Source organism: Baudoinia panamericana, assembly GCF_000338955.1.
Source record: "Baudoinia panamericana UAMH 10762 unplaced genomic scaffold BAUCOscaffold_14, whole genome shotgun sequence".
Classification (NCBI taxonomy): domain Eukaryota; kingdom Fungi; phylum Ascomycota; class Dothideomycetes; order Mycosphaerellales; family Teratosphaeriaceae; genus Baudoinia; species Baudoinia panamericana.
In genome coordinates, this window is record NW_006911270.1 from 433,368 (window position 1) to 447,104 (window position 13,737).

At 55.3% G+C, this 13,737-nt stretch overlaps 8 protein-coding genes across 8 annotated transcripts; 3 read left to right on the forward strand and 5 right to left on the reverse strand.

The window, feature by feature from the left end:
* Positions 1 to 671: 671 nt before the first annotated feature.
* Positions 672 to 1,859, reverse strand: BAUCODRAFT_38826 (uncharacterized protein). Its single transcript, XM_007682709.1, has 6 exons — positions 1,740 to 1,859; positions 1,588 to 1,662; positions 1,478 to 1,521; positions 1,407 to 1,421; positions 1,276 to 1,344; positions 672 to 1,210 (listed from the first exon to the last, which is right to left on the reverse strand). The coding sequence occupies exons 1-6, from the start codon at positions 1,757 to 1,759 to the stop codon at positions 1,038 to 1,040; spliced, it is 396 nt and encodes a 131-aa protein (XP_007680899.1). The 5' UTR covers positions 1,760 to 1,859; the 3' UTR covers positions 672 to 1,037.
* Positions 1,860 to 2,035: 176 nt separating this feature from the next.
* On the reverse strand, positions 2,036 to 3,602 carry BAUCODRAFT_302218 (uncharacterized protein). The gene is made up of 5 exons (XM_007682998.1): positions 3,473 to 3,602; positions 3,275 to 3,412; positions 3,069 to 3,172; positions 2,914 to 3,017; positions 2,036 to 2,859 (listed from the first exon to the last, which is right to left on the reverse strand). Exons 1-5 carry the CDS (start codon positions 3,496 to 3,498, stop codon positions 2,143 to 2,145), a joined length of 1,089 nt encoding a protein of 362 aa, XP_007681188.1. The 5' UTR covers positions 3,499 to 3,602; the 3' UTR covers positions 2,036 to 2,142.
* Positions 3,603 to 4,340: 738 nt separating this feature from the next.
* BAUCODRAFT_79130 (uncharacterized protein) lies at positions 4,341 to 5,004 on the forward strand (the record flags this gene model as incomplete). Its single annotated transcript, XM_007682840.1, has 2 exons — positions 4,341 to 4,413; positions 4,529 to 5,004. Coding segments are annotated over 2 exons (549 nt in total), but the record flags the coding sequence as incomplete, so codon positions are not given.
* An 831-nt stretch (positions 5,005 to 5,835) lies between these two features.
* On the reverse strand, positions 5,836 to 6,260 carry BAUCODRAFT_302039 (uncharacterized protein). Its single transcript, XM_007682999.1, has one exon. It carries the CDS (start codon positions 6,086 to 6,088, stop codon positions 5,846 to 5,848), a length of 243 nt encoding a protein of 80 aa, XP_007681189.1. The 5' UTR covers positions 6,089 to 6,260; the 3' UTR covers positions 5,836 to 5,845.
* Positions 6,261 to 6,659: 399 nt separating this feature from the next.
* Positions 6,660 to 8,372, forward strand: BAUCODRAFT_79549 (uncharacterized protein; the record flags this gene model as incomplete). The annotated part of the gene is made up of 1 exon (XM_007682871.1): positions 6,660 to 8,372. The coding sequence occupies one exon, from the start codon at positions 6,660 to 6,662 to the stop codon at positions 8,370 to 8,372; it is 1,713 nt and encodes a 570-aa protein (XP_007681061.1).
* A 400-nt stretch (positions 8,373 to 8,772) lies between these two features.
* On the reverse strand, positions 8,773 to 9,578 carry BAUCODRAFT_79098 (uncharacterized protein; the record flags this gene model as incomplete). Its single annotated transcript, XM_007682836.1, has 2 exons — positions 8,773 to 9,194; positions 9,263 to 9,578. The coding sequence occupies 2 exons, from the start codon at positions 9,576 to 9,578 to the stop codon at positions 8,773 to 8,775; spliced, it is 738 nt and encodes a 245-aa protein (XP_007681026.1).
* Positions 9,579 to 10,023: 445 nt separating this feature from the next.
* On the forward strand, positions 10,024 to 10,566 carry BAUCODRAFT_43663 (uncharacterized protein; the record flags this gene model as incomplete). Its single annotated transcript, XM_007682783.1, has 1 exon — positions 10,024 to 10,566. A coding segment is annotated over one exon (543 nt), but the record flags the coding sequence as incomplete, so codon positions are not given.
* Positions 10,567 to 10,730: 164 nt separating this feature from the next.
* BAUCODRAFT_152112 (uncharacterized protein) lies at positions 10,731 to 11,898 on the reverse strand (the record flags this gene model as incomplete). The annotated part of the gene is made up of 3 exons (XM_007683000.1): positions 10,731 to 11,244; positions 11,296 to 11,494; positions 11,550 to 11,898. 3 exons carry the CDS (start codon positions 11,896 to 11,898, stop codon positions 10,731 to 10,733), a joined length of 1,062 nt encoding a protein of 353 aa, XP_007681190.1.
* Between the last annotated feature and the right edge of the window lie 1,839 nt (positions 11,899 to 13,737).

Sequence of the window (13,737 nt, forward strand, 5' to 3'; positions counted from 1 at the left end):
TGTCGGGACCGAAGACTGAGCCTGGGCACTTTGAGAGTGCTCAATAAGATGGCGCGCAATCTCCAGCTCCTCCTGCGATGGAAGGCGCTGCACAGAAGCCCGGACTTGTGGCACACGGTTCGCCACCGTCTCCTCGTGTCGCTCGTCTGTCGTGCTTGCCATCATGGCCGGATCCGGTTGTTTCGGTGCTACCGGAGCATGGTAGCTAAGAATGCAGGTCATAAAGGTCCGCGGAGAGGCTTGCGAGGTGCGGTTGCCGCATGCGCCTCGATCTGATATACAGAGGTGGATCTGATAACTTCGGCTCCGGAACTACGAGGTCGGCAGTGGGATGATCAGGCTCCCGTTTCCAGGTCGAGTTGCTATTTCAAAGGGAGTGTACGACGCTTGTGGTGTGCCCAGCATTGGATTCGTGTAGTTCTTCCGTTACAAAAAGGCACTGTTGACCTTCGTAGACTTCCTCAAACCTGGTGCAACTATACGCGGACAGGGAGGCGAGGGCGTCGCACCACAGAACAGCCACGCTATGATTGGCTCGCGCGTCAAGCAACGACATCCTGCCTCGTTCTCATTGGCTTCCACACGGGCCAATGCATGAGCACCGAGAGTTGGTATTCATGGTTGTATAAGCGCACTCTACTTTCGATCTCGCGGTGCGTGCCAACTGATGTATGCTGAACGGGTACAAGAGGTACCGTAAGAGGGAACCACATATCAAGGTTCATTCTACTACTACGCAAGTAGCTCAGGTAATTCGAAGGTTGGCGTGTAAAAGCTTTGGCTTGGAAGCTCTTTTATTCTTATGGAAACCCGCTTGTGTAAGCAGTTGCCATTCGTCTATCCTCATACCATAGATCGTACAGCGTATCTTTACACTGCCTGCGACTCGATGGCAGAAGGTTTCCGCTCCATCATCGCTGCAATGGCCCTTGCCTGTCAACTCCCGCCGTTTCCCACATGCTCAACTGCACATCAACCTGCATCTTGAGCGTGCCGACTGACTGTTACACTCCTACCGTGTCGGACAGCGTACAAGCTTACACCTGCTCCGCACCCCACCCCTGATCCGCATCCCTCATATTCGCCGGCGGCTCGATCGACGGCACAAACTGCAGCGCGATGTACGCAAGGCCCACGGCGACAATAAGCGAGCCGGCCGTATACCTCCACCACCTATAGCCCATCGTTATGCAGCCGACGAAGACGTAGACTAGAGTATGATGCCTTAGTACGGAAGACATGTCCAGCTTGTTGCCTGGGTGTATTGCGACTTACAGGTTCCGCGGCCAACGAAGCTGAATAGGAAGGAGGCGTATTTTGTGACTTGCGGCGGAATCTGGAATTCTGTGACGGAGGTGTCAGTGGATGCGACGCTGGATGTGAGTTTGGTGGCTGTGGTTACGGACCGAGGATGCCGGTTGCTAGAGGCGGTCAGCGACGTTACTACAACTCACTACGCGTGGCATTTCAATCTTACCTAGGCCAAAGATGAAGAGGTATACGGCGATGATGATGCTTTGCCTGTTGCGCCTCATGCTCAGCCGTTGCGCTGCGCACAGGGATGCTTACGCAGGTTCAGCCGCTTACACTCCGATTGTAGGGAAGAACTGCCCAATGCCTCCCAGGATCATGAAGACCGCGACCGCGAGGTTTACTATCCGACTGTCGCGGTTGTCAGCGCAAGGGTGTGAAGCCAGGCAGCGGTCTCGTGCTCGAGTCGCATGCGAGATGGTACTAACAAGATGTCGGAGAAGTCCATGATTAATGCCGGTCACGAGTCGCGGGATGTGTGCGTTGCGGAAGAGGCAGTCCGATGATGTATAAGGTGTTAGAACAATGTGGTTGCGGAAGAGTTCAGGTAACTCTCTTGAAGCCTGCGGTTTCTCCCTGAATCTTAAGCTGGGAAGCTTTGACCCCGACAACGCCATTCGTAATGGCCCAGCCACACCCTTGACATGCCCTTGAGGCGACGGCTTTCTTACACAGTGCTGGTGAGTTCACACGTCCCCTGCGCGTATGAAGATGACTGAGAGTAGAGACTTGGTGCCTGTCACGCCCGAATGGCAATTTCATGATCGCTAGACAGGCTCCACGGCGCCCCTCTACTCATGTTGAGATACGCTATCGTAACGGCTCGACAACTCACAAGCGAGCTCTAGGCTGCTGCGATGCCTCCTCCACCAGAGCTACTGCCGCCTGCGCCGCGCCATACGAGGTCTGGTAACCGTACCCGCCGTGGCCATAATTGTGCACAACAGGCACTCCGTCAATGACTTCCCTCTCCACACGCGGCCCACCCTTGCGCATAGGTCTGAGGCCGACACCATGACGGATGATACTGAGCGCCTCGATACCTTTGCCTTCAGGCACCAGCTTTGGGCACAGCTCAATGCAGCGCTTCATGATCCGAATGGCTAGATTGGGGTCGACCTGACTCTCCCAATTATCCTTCTGCAAACAGCCGCCGAGGATGCAACCTCCGCCGGCCGCGCGGTGCATGATGTAGGTTGCTTCGTCACCGCCGTCGTCTGTACCGGAGATGCTGGCCATGACTTGCGGATCGTTTCGGACGAGAACAATTTGACCGCGCGCTGGGTAAAGCGTGGTGTCTTCGACGCCACCGAGACGCAGCGAGGAAAGACCGGTGCAGTTGACTATTAAGTCCGCTCGCTTGCCGGAGTGATGGAGGTTTGCTGCTTCCAAGATGTGAGAGAGTATGGCCCGACGGACCACGACGCCGTGTTTCAGGCACTGAGATGCCAGCCAGGGTAGATAGAGCGCGGTGTTGATGCAGACGGACGTGAAGGACGTTCCGCCATCAACACCCGCCGGCAGTTCTGACTGTGAGAGTGCCCGAAACTGGTGGTATGTCAGCAAAAGTGTTCGACTATGTCGGACGATCGCTCGGCTCACATTTGGAACGACTTCCTTGAACCATGCGTCCGCCTTGATTAGTTCCGCAAACCAGTCGCCAGTTGGTGTGCCGACATCCTTCGCTCTTCGGTAGATGACGGTGTCTGGGGACCGTCAGCATAGGCTTTCCATCTGCCATACGGCATTACACCCGCCTTGAAAGTGCACGCCAGCCTCAGGTAGCTCGCTTGCTAACCGTGCAAGCTCCGGCCAGGTGTTGCGCTCATAGGTCTCCGAAGGCGTGCCTCGCTGCGCAACGCTATTTTCTGTCGTTAGCGACTTAGAGGACAAGAGTATGCGGTCAGTCAGCATTGAAGTCGTTGAGCTGCCTAGCTTTTACAGAAGGAGGACCGTCACATACGGTAGATAGTTCGCTCCGGCCCATGGTGATGCATATTCGATATCGTAGTCGCCTGGCATGTGCTTCGCAATGACCGTGACATTGTACTTGTGCGTACGGGCCAGCAGCAAGGCTGTCGTAAGTCCACTCACACCTGCTCTGTATGAAAGATAAGCTTCGCATGATCCCTGGCACGTCGCGGGCTCATAAATTGCTTACCCGACGACCACAATGTCGGAGGGCATGGTTGGAGAAAGAATGCTACAGGTACGAATTGTTCGATCGACAAACTATCACATGGAGAGCTGGTCACCAAAACGACCTGTAATAACGAAACGTTGACCTGCCTTCTGCGTGTAAGCCGCAGGTGAGCGGGCGCCCATGCCTATCGTGCATGAAGGCTTGACTCACACATGAAAGCAAGCTCATCTGACCGGCACTGTTCACGAAGAAAGACGGGCTTGTGAATGAGGGATGCTGAAGTGTCTGCCTAAATTAAAGACACAACGCCTTTATGATTGCCGGACTGCCCCTCCTTGTTGTCCCTCTCTTTTGGTGGTGTTCACGACGTCAGCATGTCATCTTCACTTCGTCCATAGCCGATCTAAGCTTGTTCCTGGCGAAAGCTCCAAATTCCGCATGTGAGGAAAAGTCCACACATGAACAGCTTGAACACTTCGCCTGGCCACTTGTATTCATCTCCACAACACACCCTCAACTTCCACTCTGCATGACCACAACGTTGTCGACTACCGCACCTCCGGTTCCGCAGAAGGAAAGTCAGCCTAAAGTGAGTTGATCTGCAGCCAATTACGCCATAGGCAGAGCCGAAAAAAGTGGCGGAAGCGCCTCCTGGAGCTCGCAGGACGGAGGTACGCCAGGGTTCTGCCGGCCCAAAGCACAAGCTGCAGCTGGTACGTCTAAAAACGCATCCCCAAGTACCAGCCTTCAGAAAGGCACATGCTCAAGTCGTATGGAGCGAATGCTCTCTCTTTGCCTTCGCTCTGAATATCCATCACATCGCTTCTACGCGAAGGCATGACTCTCACTAATCGACTCTCAGCGGTCTCTTGCCTGTTGAAGTGCGATGGGAGCGTCGGCCAATGAATTCCCATTACTGTCGGCGCTGGGCTTGTACGCTGCTGAGATCCGAGGTGATGGTGAGTACATGTGCTCCCCATGTATTACCCGACCACACATCTCAAAGCGAATAGTTGACTTACTGTCTTGAAATCATTGCCTTCACGTTGCACTACTAACGTCGTCCGTTCCTAGGCAACTGTCTCTTCAACGCCCTTTCCGACCAACTGTACGGGCACCAGAATCAGCACGCTGCCATTCGTTCACGTGTGATCGACTACATGCGAGAGCATGCAACCTACTACAAACAATTCATCGATGTCCACCCAGGCGGTGGTATCAGAAGGAATCCGAAACGCAAGAATGCCGGAGCCTACTCGACACCGGCGAACATCCCTCCACCAACAGAGGCGGACATTGACCGAGTCTTCGAAAGCCACCTCTTGTCCATGGCACAAGGAGGCACCTACGGGGACAACATGGAGATCACTGCCTTCTCCTCAGCGTACGATGTCGACGTTAAGATCTACCAAAGGGACTTCGCCTACATGGTGACTGGAGGCGGTCCCGAGTACAGAGCGAGGCCCGTTGCACACATCGCATATCACATGTGGGAGCACTACTCTTCCATACGCAACCTCGATGGACCGCATACCGGCATGCCTGGAGTGCAGCCAAAGGTGCTGTCGCCGGAAGAGGAGGCCCAACAACGGGAGAAGCTTCAGCACGTGTCACACGTTCTGCCATGGCAGGTGGACGTTGTCTCCAGATCACTACCATATTTGGCCGACAAGCCGACCATCAAGCGCGCCTTAGAAGCAGCGAAGGGCAACATTGACTTGGCAGTATCGAATCTGCTCGATGCCGAAGAATGCGGCTCCGCCTCATCGCAGCCGGAGAGCTCGAGTGTCGAGCGTGATCACGACAGTGATGACGACATGCATGATGCTCCAAACAAGAAGCAAGACCGGCGGATGAGTCGAGTGTCAAAGGCACTGAAGGCTCGCAGTGCAGAGAGCAGGCACGCTCTGTCGAACCTCAGCGCCTACGACGGCAGCCAGGAGTCAATCGGGAGTTGGGAGTCCGAAGCCTCCAGCATGCCCGACGGCTCGCAGCGGAGCACCATCACCCAGCCTACGGAGGTCGAAGAAGGCGAGCCTCAGCCAAAGCATGACGAGGACACCATCGCCGTCTCCCGCTCAATATCGCCGGCAAAGAAGCCACCTCGTTTGAAGCTATTGCCACCCAAGCCCCCAGGCCACCCACAAGGCGTTGGAAAGACCCAGCAACAGCAGCTCGGTCCTCGAGTGAAGGCTCGAGACAAGCGGAGCATGCAGAAGCAGGCTCAGAAAGCCGCACGCAAAGTGCGAGCGCAGGCAGCCATTAAGAGCCAACCCCGCACCGAGTCACCGTCCACCATTGGAGTAGCACTACGTGCGAAGGGTCTGACGGAGACACCGCCAGTCGAGACCATGCGGACGCTTTGGATCTGAGCCGCATCCTCACTCTTCCCTACTTACCACTAGTTATCTCACGGTCGGACATCAAACACACAAGAGATACCCCTTTTTTTCCTTTCGCGGAGCATAGGCAACAGCATAGCGCGGATATGGACGTTGAGCATTGATAGTTAAGCATAGCGTTGGCGCAGCAGAGGGTAGGAGCAAGCGTTGGTTTGGTCGGCATCGGCTCTTGTGCCTTGCTTGGCCCGCCCACCGTAGCAGTGGGCTTACGATGGTATAGGCTTCTAGTCATGGAAGGCTACCATGGCAATAAGAGGATGAGCATGAGCATGAGAAGCCTAGAATATAGACAGTTCGTATGCAGAGCTTGTCAACTCCAGATCACCAGTTGCGACTCATGCGTGCCACTCGCGCCGGTGCACATTGACGGTCAGCACGTACCTTATGTAGAAGTTTTGTGGCAACTCCGTAAGTACTACGAGCCTTCTGCGTCAGTAACCTTACGCCTTATATTCGAGATACCATACATCCGCCCAATCTGTGCCTTCCATACTGGAATTCGGCCATGCTCAGCTGTGCCATGGCTGCGTACGAGCTGGACTGGGCGAGGGGTCGTGTGCGACCAGCCCACTATGACTGGAAAACAGTCAAACAACGATCCGCCTAGGCTGGAGCTTCGTATATCAGTAACTACGCTTGACAGGATTGACCTGTCATACCGCCACTTAGAAGACATTGTAATCCGAGCCCGCCCTACCTGACTCACTCGGTGCTAGTGATCGTAAGTCGAGTGTGCTACAGATCTGCGCAACCATTGGCACAAACAAACAGTCCTCATGGCCACGGACGGCATTGACAACAAGATGGAGACGCTGAAGGTCAACGAGAGCGAAAACAACACTCCCACAGTAGAAGGCGGTGCTCCTCACCGCAAGCCCGAGAAGAAGGACAAGGAGCGCAAAGACCAGAAAGCTGCGGCGAAGTCAAAAGGCACGAACCAGTCACAAGCGTCCAAGAAGGGCGGGCAGGGAGACGTCGAGCTCAAGGGCATCACCTGCAAGAAGGCCGAGGACCTGTCAGAATGGTATCAGCAAGTCATAGTCAAAGGCGAGTTGCTCGAGTTCACCGACGTCCCGGGATGCTACATCTACCAACCAGGTTCATACCGGATATGGGAGTTCATCCAGGAGTTCTTCAACAAGCGCATACGGAAGATGGGCGTCAAGAACTGCTATTTCCCGCTCTTCATCACCGAGGCGAACTTGCAGCGGGAGAAGGACCATATCGAAGGCTTCGCAGCGGAGGTCGCGTGGGTGACGGAGGGTGGTAAGAATAAGTTGGAGAAGAGGCTGGCGGTGCGTCCGACGAGTGAGACGGCGATGTACAGTTTCTACAGCAAGAAGATCCGGTCGCATAGGGACTTACCGTTGAAGATGAATCAGTGGAATAATGTGGTGAGGTGGGAGTTCAAGCATGCCATGCCGTTTATCCGGTCACGGGAGTTCTTGTGGCAGGAAGGGCATACCGCGCATTTCTCGGAAGAAGAGGCGGGTGTGGAGGTGCGGCAGATCCTGGATCATTATGCTGCGATCTACGAGGAGCTTCTTGCTGTCCCCGTCGTGAAGGGCCGGAAGACGGTCAACGAGCAATTTCCGGGCGCACACTACACGACTACTGTCGAAGGCTACATCCCCGCCGTCGGTCGTGGAGTACAGGCTGCGACATCACACTGCCTCGGCCAGCATTTCGCCAAGATGTTCGATATTACGATTGAAGACCCGAACCAGAAAGTCAAAGAAGGCGAAACGCGCGACAAACTCTTCGTCTGGCAGAACAGCTGGGGTTTCACCACGCGCTCGATAGGCATTATGATCCTCATCCACGGCGACGACAAAGGCCTCGTCATCCCACCACGAGTCGCAGACGTGCAAGTCGTCATCGTGCCCGTCGGCGTGACCGCGAAGACCTCAGACACGGACCGCGAGAAGCTATACGGCCAGATCAAGGACATGAGTGATAAGCTCGAAGGGGCTGACCTGCGGGTCGAGTGTGACTTCCGCGAAGGCTACTCGCCGGGCTACAAATTCAACGATTGGGAAATGAAGGGCGTCCCGCTGCGCATCGAGTTCGGACCGAAGGACTCCGCCAACGGTGTAGTGACGTACTCTCGCCGTGACCAAGAAGGCAAAGACACAATCCCAATCCCCGACCTTGCGACCCAAGTCCCAGAGCTGCTCGAGACGATCCAAGCCGACCTCTTCCGCCGCGCCAGCGAGGAGTACGCCGCCCACCGCAAAATCGTGCGAGACTGGAAGGACTTTGTCCCGGAGCTGAACCAGAAGAACGTAGTCATTGTACCGCATTGCACTGGTGGTGACTGTGAGGATGAGATCAAGAAGGATTCTTCTGGGAATGTCGAGGGCCAGGAGGTCGATGTACGGGCGCCGAGTATGGGCGCGAAGAGTTTGTGTATCCCGGACGAACAGCCGGAGGAGATCAAGGCGGGCACGAAGTGTATCAATCCGAAGTGTGGGAAGGACGCGAAGATGTGGGTTATGTTTGGGCGGAGCTACTGAGAGGTTACGGTGGGTTGTGCGGTAGCGCGGCGTGTAGGTGGGAAGCGAGGCGTTCTTCGGAAGTGCGCAGGGCGAGTTGCATTTGCTGGGTGAGGGAAGCACGCATCAGCATATTGTTTCGAAGTGAAAAGGCAGGGCAATGATCCGGGCCGCGTCGCGTGGCGCTGCTGCGAGTCACAGTGTGGCGTCTTCGTATAGCCTGCGTCGATGTAGCCTTTAACAGGATGAAATGTCCCGTAGTAGCTGATACTATCAGAGTGGCACTACGTATGTCAACCCGCTTACATTGGTAACTGTACAAAGCAGCAGCCCATAAACAATGAGCAGTGCTTTTACCACTCATCTACTTTCACAACGAACACCTCTCGAATCACCACCTCAACCTCTGCCTACTCCATCCTCAACCAATCACCAGCGACTCATCCGTGGGGAAGTCGTATTCCGGGACCTCCAAGTTTAACGGCGCCGGGCCCTTCCTCACGCGTCCAGAAATATCGTAATGGCTACCGTGGCACGGGCAGAACCACCCACCAAAGTCTCCAGCCTCACCAATGGGCACACAACCCAGATGTGTGCACACTCCCAGCATGATCAACCACTCTGGCTTCTTCACGCGGGCATCGTCCGGTTGCGGGTCGCGGAGTTTCTGCCAATCGGCGTCTTCGGCTTCCTTGATCTCGTCGGCGGTGCGGTGGCGGATGAAGACTGGCTTGCCGCGCCATTTGATGATGACGTTCTTGCCTTCGGGGATGCTGGCTAGATCGACTTCGACCTTGGCCTGGGCAAGGACGTCGGCGGAGGCGGACATGTTGACGAGGAAGTCTGGGAAGCCCGTCAGTGGCTATACTTTGTATACCTCCGTAGCTGGTGGATTTGGTTTGGCGACATACTCTGTACCGTATCCTTCGCTCCCAGCGCGCTCAAGCCACCGAAAGCGCCGACCATGAAATACTGGAAGACCTTGTTGCCCGTCTCGCTGCCACTCCGGTACTTCTTGAAGCTGGGTATCACCGTCGTGTCTTGCTCATTGCGGGTGCCGCGGTGGAACGGCGAGTGGAATTGGCTGTGGTTAGTGGAGACATCGTACGCGGAGTCTGCCCGGTTCCGTTGTTGCTGGACTACAGCGGCGGACTGACGGATGGCTGGCAGTTGCTGCCGTGCGGTATGGCGGACGACCGAAGTGGCCGCTCTCGAGGTGAGCGACATCCTGCGCAAAGGGTGAAGAGGAGTAGTGGCGGGAAGGGACTTAATGGTCGTCGCCGCGGTTGCAAAAGAAGGAGATGGTGATGCGCTTGCGGCAATGGGGAGCTTTGGTGGCCAATCACGTTTCAGCACGACTCAGCACTTCGGCCTTAGGCAGGAAGAAGGCACGCATCAGATCGATACCGTTGACAGGCGCAATTAGATCGCAGAGGACAACATCGAAGAAGATATGCCGAAGAATAGCATTTCCGGCATGCGACAAGACACAATAAGCGCATTGTCTGGAGTTGCCGTTACCACTAAGAAGCGAAAGTCTACTGACCCTGATGACAACACTCACCAGCAACATCAAGCGGCGAAGCGAACAAGGACTGATGTAGCGAAGACACACGAACAGCCGTGCCTGGCCTCCGATAATGTCACGACTTCCTTCGACGAAAAGGGATCGCTTGAGGCACGTCTCAAGCTTATCGAGGAGAGCGGCGACATATTCGACGCGCCCCCGAATGCCCTACTTATCCACGCTTGCAATTGCCAGGGCAGCTGGGGTGCAGGCATCGCTAAGGCGTTCAAGGACAGTTATGGAGATGCATATCATGACTACGTAGATCATTGCAACGAGAACAAGGCCGAAAGCCTCATAGGGACAGCACTGCTTATCCCACCAGCCGCAACCGCGCTCAAGCCATCAAATAACAAATCATCGCCGGAGCGCAAACACTTCGTAGGCTGCCTCTTCACCTCGCGCTTCTACGGTAAGCGGAAAGACAGTCCCACGAAGATCCTCGATGTCTCGGGTCCGGCGATGGAGGACTTGCTGTCGCAAGTTGACGCATGGAACGCCAAGGCGAAGCCGGACAGTCGTATAGGCGAAGTGCGCATGTGCAAGATCAACTCCGGTTTGTTCGCAGTGCCATGGCCGAAGACCAAGGCGGTTCTGAAGTCCATTAATGTAAGCAAGCGCGATGTGACGGAGATAAAGGTCATCTCGCCAGGTTGATCCATAAATAAGCTGGTCATCGCTCGGTATCGCATCCCTCGGCCATTGAGGAAGGCTTGCGCGGTATTGCTTCTCCATAGTGGGACGGACCTCTTATGCTGGTTAGGCGGACACGGCCGCTCACCGCCACGTCGTCAAGATTATCGAGAAGCCGACTAAGGACCGCCAGCAGAGCATACAGCATAACGCGCAGTTCGGTCACACCAATCCTTGTGCCCCTGCATCACCTCTGCAAGTGCCTCCAAATATGCTGCCACCTTCTCGTCTTCCCCACTTCCAACGATGTTCCCGACCAACGTAACATGGCGTCTTTCCCATGCTCCAACCATACTGCTTAGGACGGTTTGCGCATCCTCAATCGCTATGCCGCATTCTTCTGACATTACGTACACCGCGTTGACCAAGCGATTAGGCTCCACTCCTTGCGCGATGGCGGCCTGGTGCGCGGCGTACTCCTTATTCCAGCTGTGGAGATCATTGATTACGGTAAAATGACGGCCTATGTTGCGCTCAAGCGGCAGCATGCTTTCGATCTCCGATACGGAGAGTGCGCAGTCGAGCAGATAGCGAGGAATTGCGCAAACAAGCGGCGTTGCAACATCCTGATACCGGAAGTCAAAGTAGTCAGATAAGGTGGCGAGACTGGTAGATGGTTGTGCGTTCGCCGCTCTATGTACTGGTTAGCATGCATGCGGGCCACACAGTGACTCGAGACAATACCTCAGCCAACCCGTCATGGCAATGACCAAGTCTTCCACAAGCCTTTCGGAGCCATACCGACGTGCATCATGAAAGATGTCGTACAGCAATCTAGCAGCAGTATGCCATCCCTCCTCGGGCAGCATACAGCCTCGCATGGCCGATTCAAGGGTGTGCATGAGAAGCTCGTCGCCTTTGAAGCCTGGTTGCTCTAGCATGTCTGGCCACGGAGCCACGTCAATCTCTGCATTTAATGTAAGAAAGCATACACTTACCATCGATGAGGAACGCAACAGCGAAGAGCTTCGCGATCGTCGCAATCCGTTGGTCCAGGGGCGCGGAAGGAAAGCATAGACAGGTCAACCCAGCGAAGTCGGCTGCTAGGAACTTCTTCTTCGCCTTTTCGGTGGAGAACGTCCACCGCGTAAGGATGTAAGCATCTGTTGCAGCCTTCACCTGCTCGTAGAAGGGATGATATCGCGGGAACGGCTCGGTGTGATGCGGCTTGCTGGCAAGACTGAAATGGATGGTACTTTCGTCGGGTGGTGTAGGTGGGCCGTGGAGGCGAAAGTCGAGTGGTGCAAGCTTGCTTACCGTCGCCGGAAGGGTTTCTAAAGCCTCCATGATCATTGAAAGGGCGAGGAATAAGGATAGGTATGAGAGGATGTTGGGGGTATGCTGACGAGAAAGGGAATGAAAAGAAAGGGGACAACACCGACACATCCTACATCTTATCATCCTTAGGCTCGCCTAAACCATCTCGAGATTGTCGCAGCACGTCCGTACCTCAGGTAGCCAAAGCTATCGTGAGTCGCACACCAAGTGTCTATTGCTCGCCTAGCCCGACAGGCCTGCTCTGCTTTCGTGCAGTGGACACGCCTGGAGCTACAGCCGCCTCCGCAGCACAGCAAGCCGAACACTACCGTGTCGTAGGCTTTTACAGAGCTTGCGGCGCTGTTCGATCGTTGTGTAAGCTCGCAAGGCCTTTGCAAGGAGAGGTGCAGCGTTGCGCTCGGCTGGAGCGATCTGTACGCACGCCACTTTCACCGCCGGCGACAGGGGTCTTTCCGCCTCCAAGCAAGCAACGGTGCTCTGGACATTGTGGACGGTTCCATCAGGCTCTCACAAGAATGATCACGGCAGTGCAGCAGACGTACTTCCATGTGAGGGTGTTACTGCGATTGCCTTATCTCTGTGGTTGGGCCGACCATGAGTGAAAGATGTCGTGAGGTCGACGTCCACCCCGCTGCACCCTTGCAAATGGGCTGAGCCGCCACTCAGCGTCCCCACTCCGCACACCATATCAATCCAATCACATAGTGCAACGGGAGAGCTCAAGTGGACGAGTTCGCGACGAACTGTAGCATGCTTCGTCGCTTGTAAACTGCTTTGAGGGGAGGATTCTCCGCAACACGTAATGGCGCATTGACGGTACCCACGACACGTGGTCGGGGAGGAGCAAGGAGTATTCAACTGTAGCGCCACGCCTGGGCTCCGGTGTGCGTCTCACCAGCCTAAGATCTCCCCGGGACCCTTTAATGTCGTTGCCGCCCTACGCTCCTGGGTCAGGTGAATCTATCGTACTGGGCCTGCCGTCGTCGCTGCGAAATAAGCCGATAACGTCGTCGGCCCGTAATAATGTCGGTTCGTTGCAAGACTCCATCGCAACCTCTGTTGAGTCTCTCGTGACGACGTGAAGCTCGGCGACGGCGGAGTGATAGCTTTGGATTCTTTATCGCAGTCTTCGAGAACAGCGGTTTCACCCTCTCCGCTAGGCGTTTCCAGCGCTTCAGGTACGTCTTGACGGCACTGTAGAACCTTGGATATCCAACCATAACTTGGGAAAGACTCTTGCGTACAAAGTCGGGAGGCACCGGGATTAGAGGTTCAGGGAAGCCCTTTAAGTCGCCGCAGTGTCTAATCCAAGCACTCCATTCTGTCGGCACGGCCTCGAGATAATGGAACTAGTCTTGCGCCGTACTGATGAACTTCGCCGTAGCCAAAATGACGCTGCCAATTGCCGTGTGAGATCACACTTGAAATCGCACCAATCGCATTCCGCATGCTGCTGATGCCGCCTACGAGTTGTCCAACTTGTGACAGGCAGCAGTGGGTAACGGTAGTCTTGTTCTGCTTGCTCAAGGCTTGATCCAGTTCACGCTTCGTTTCAAACGCCGTAACGGACGTGCTGGAATCCCTTTTCGCATCAATATTGACCTTGAATTGGCTCCGCGCAATCTGCCAAGCTTCACCTTCATTGGCAAAGTCGACACCTACACTGATATGTGGGAGCCCGGCGTTGATGTCGTGATTCCATAGCGCTATCTGGTGGCGTAGTATATGTACGATGTTGTTACCAAGCCGTGGTCAGTGTGAGTAAAGTAGGCCTTCCGCACTCTCTCTGCTACATCCTAGCCATGCATGACACCAGAGCGCAGCGAGAGTCCATCGCGGAGGCGCGCT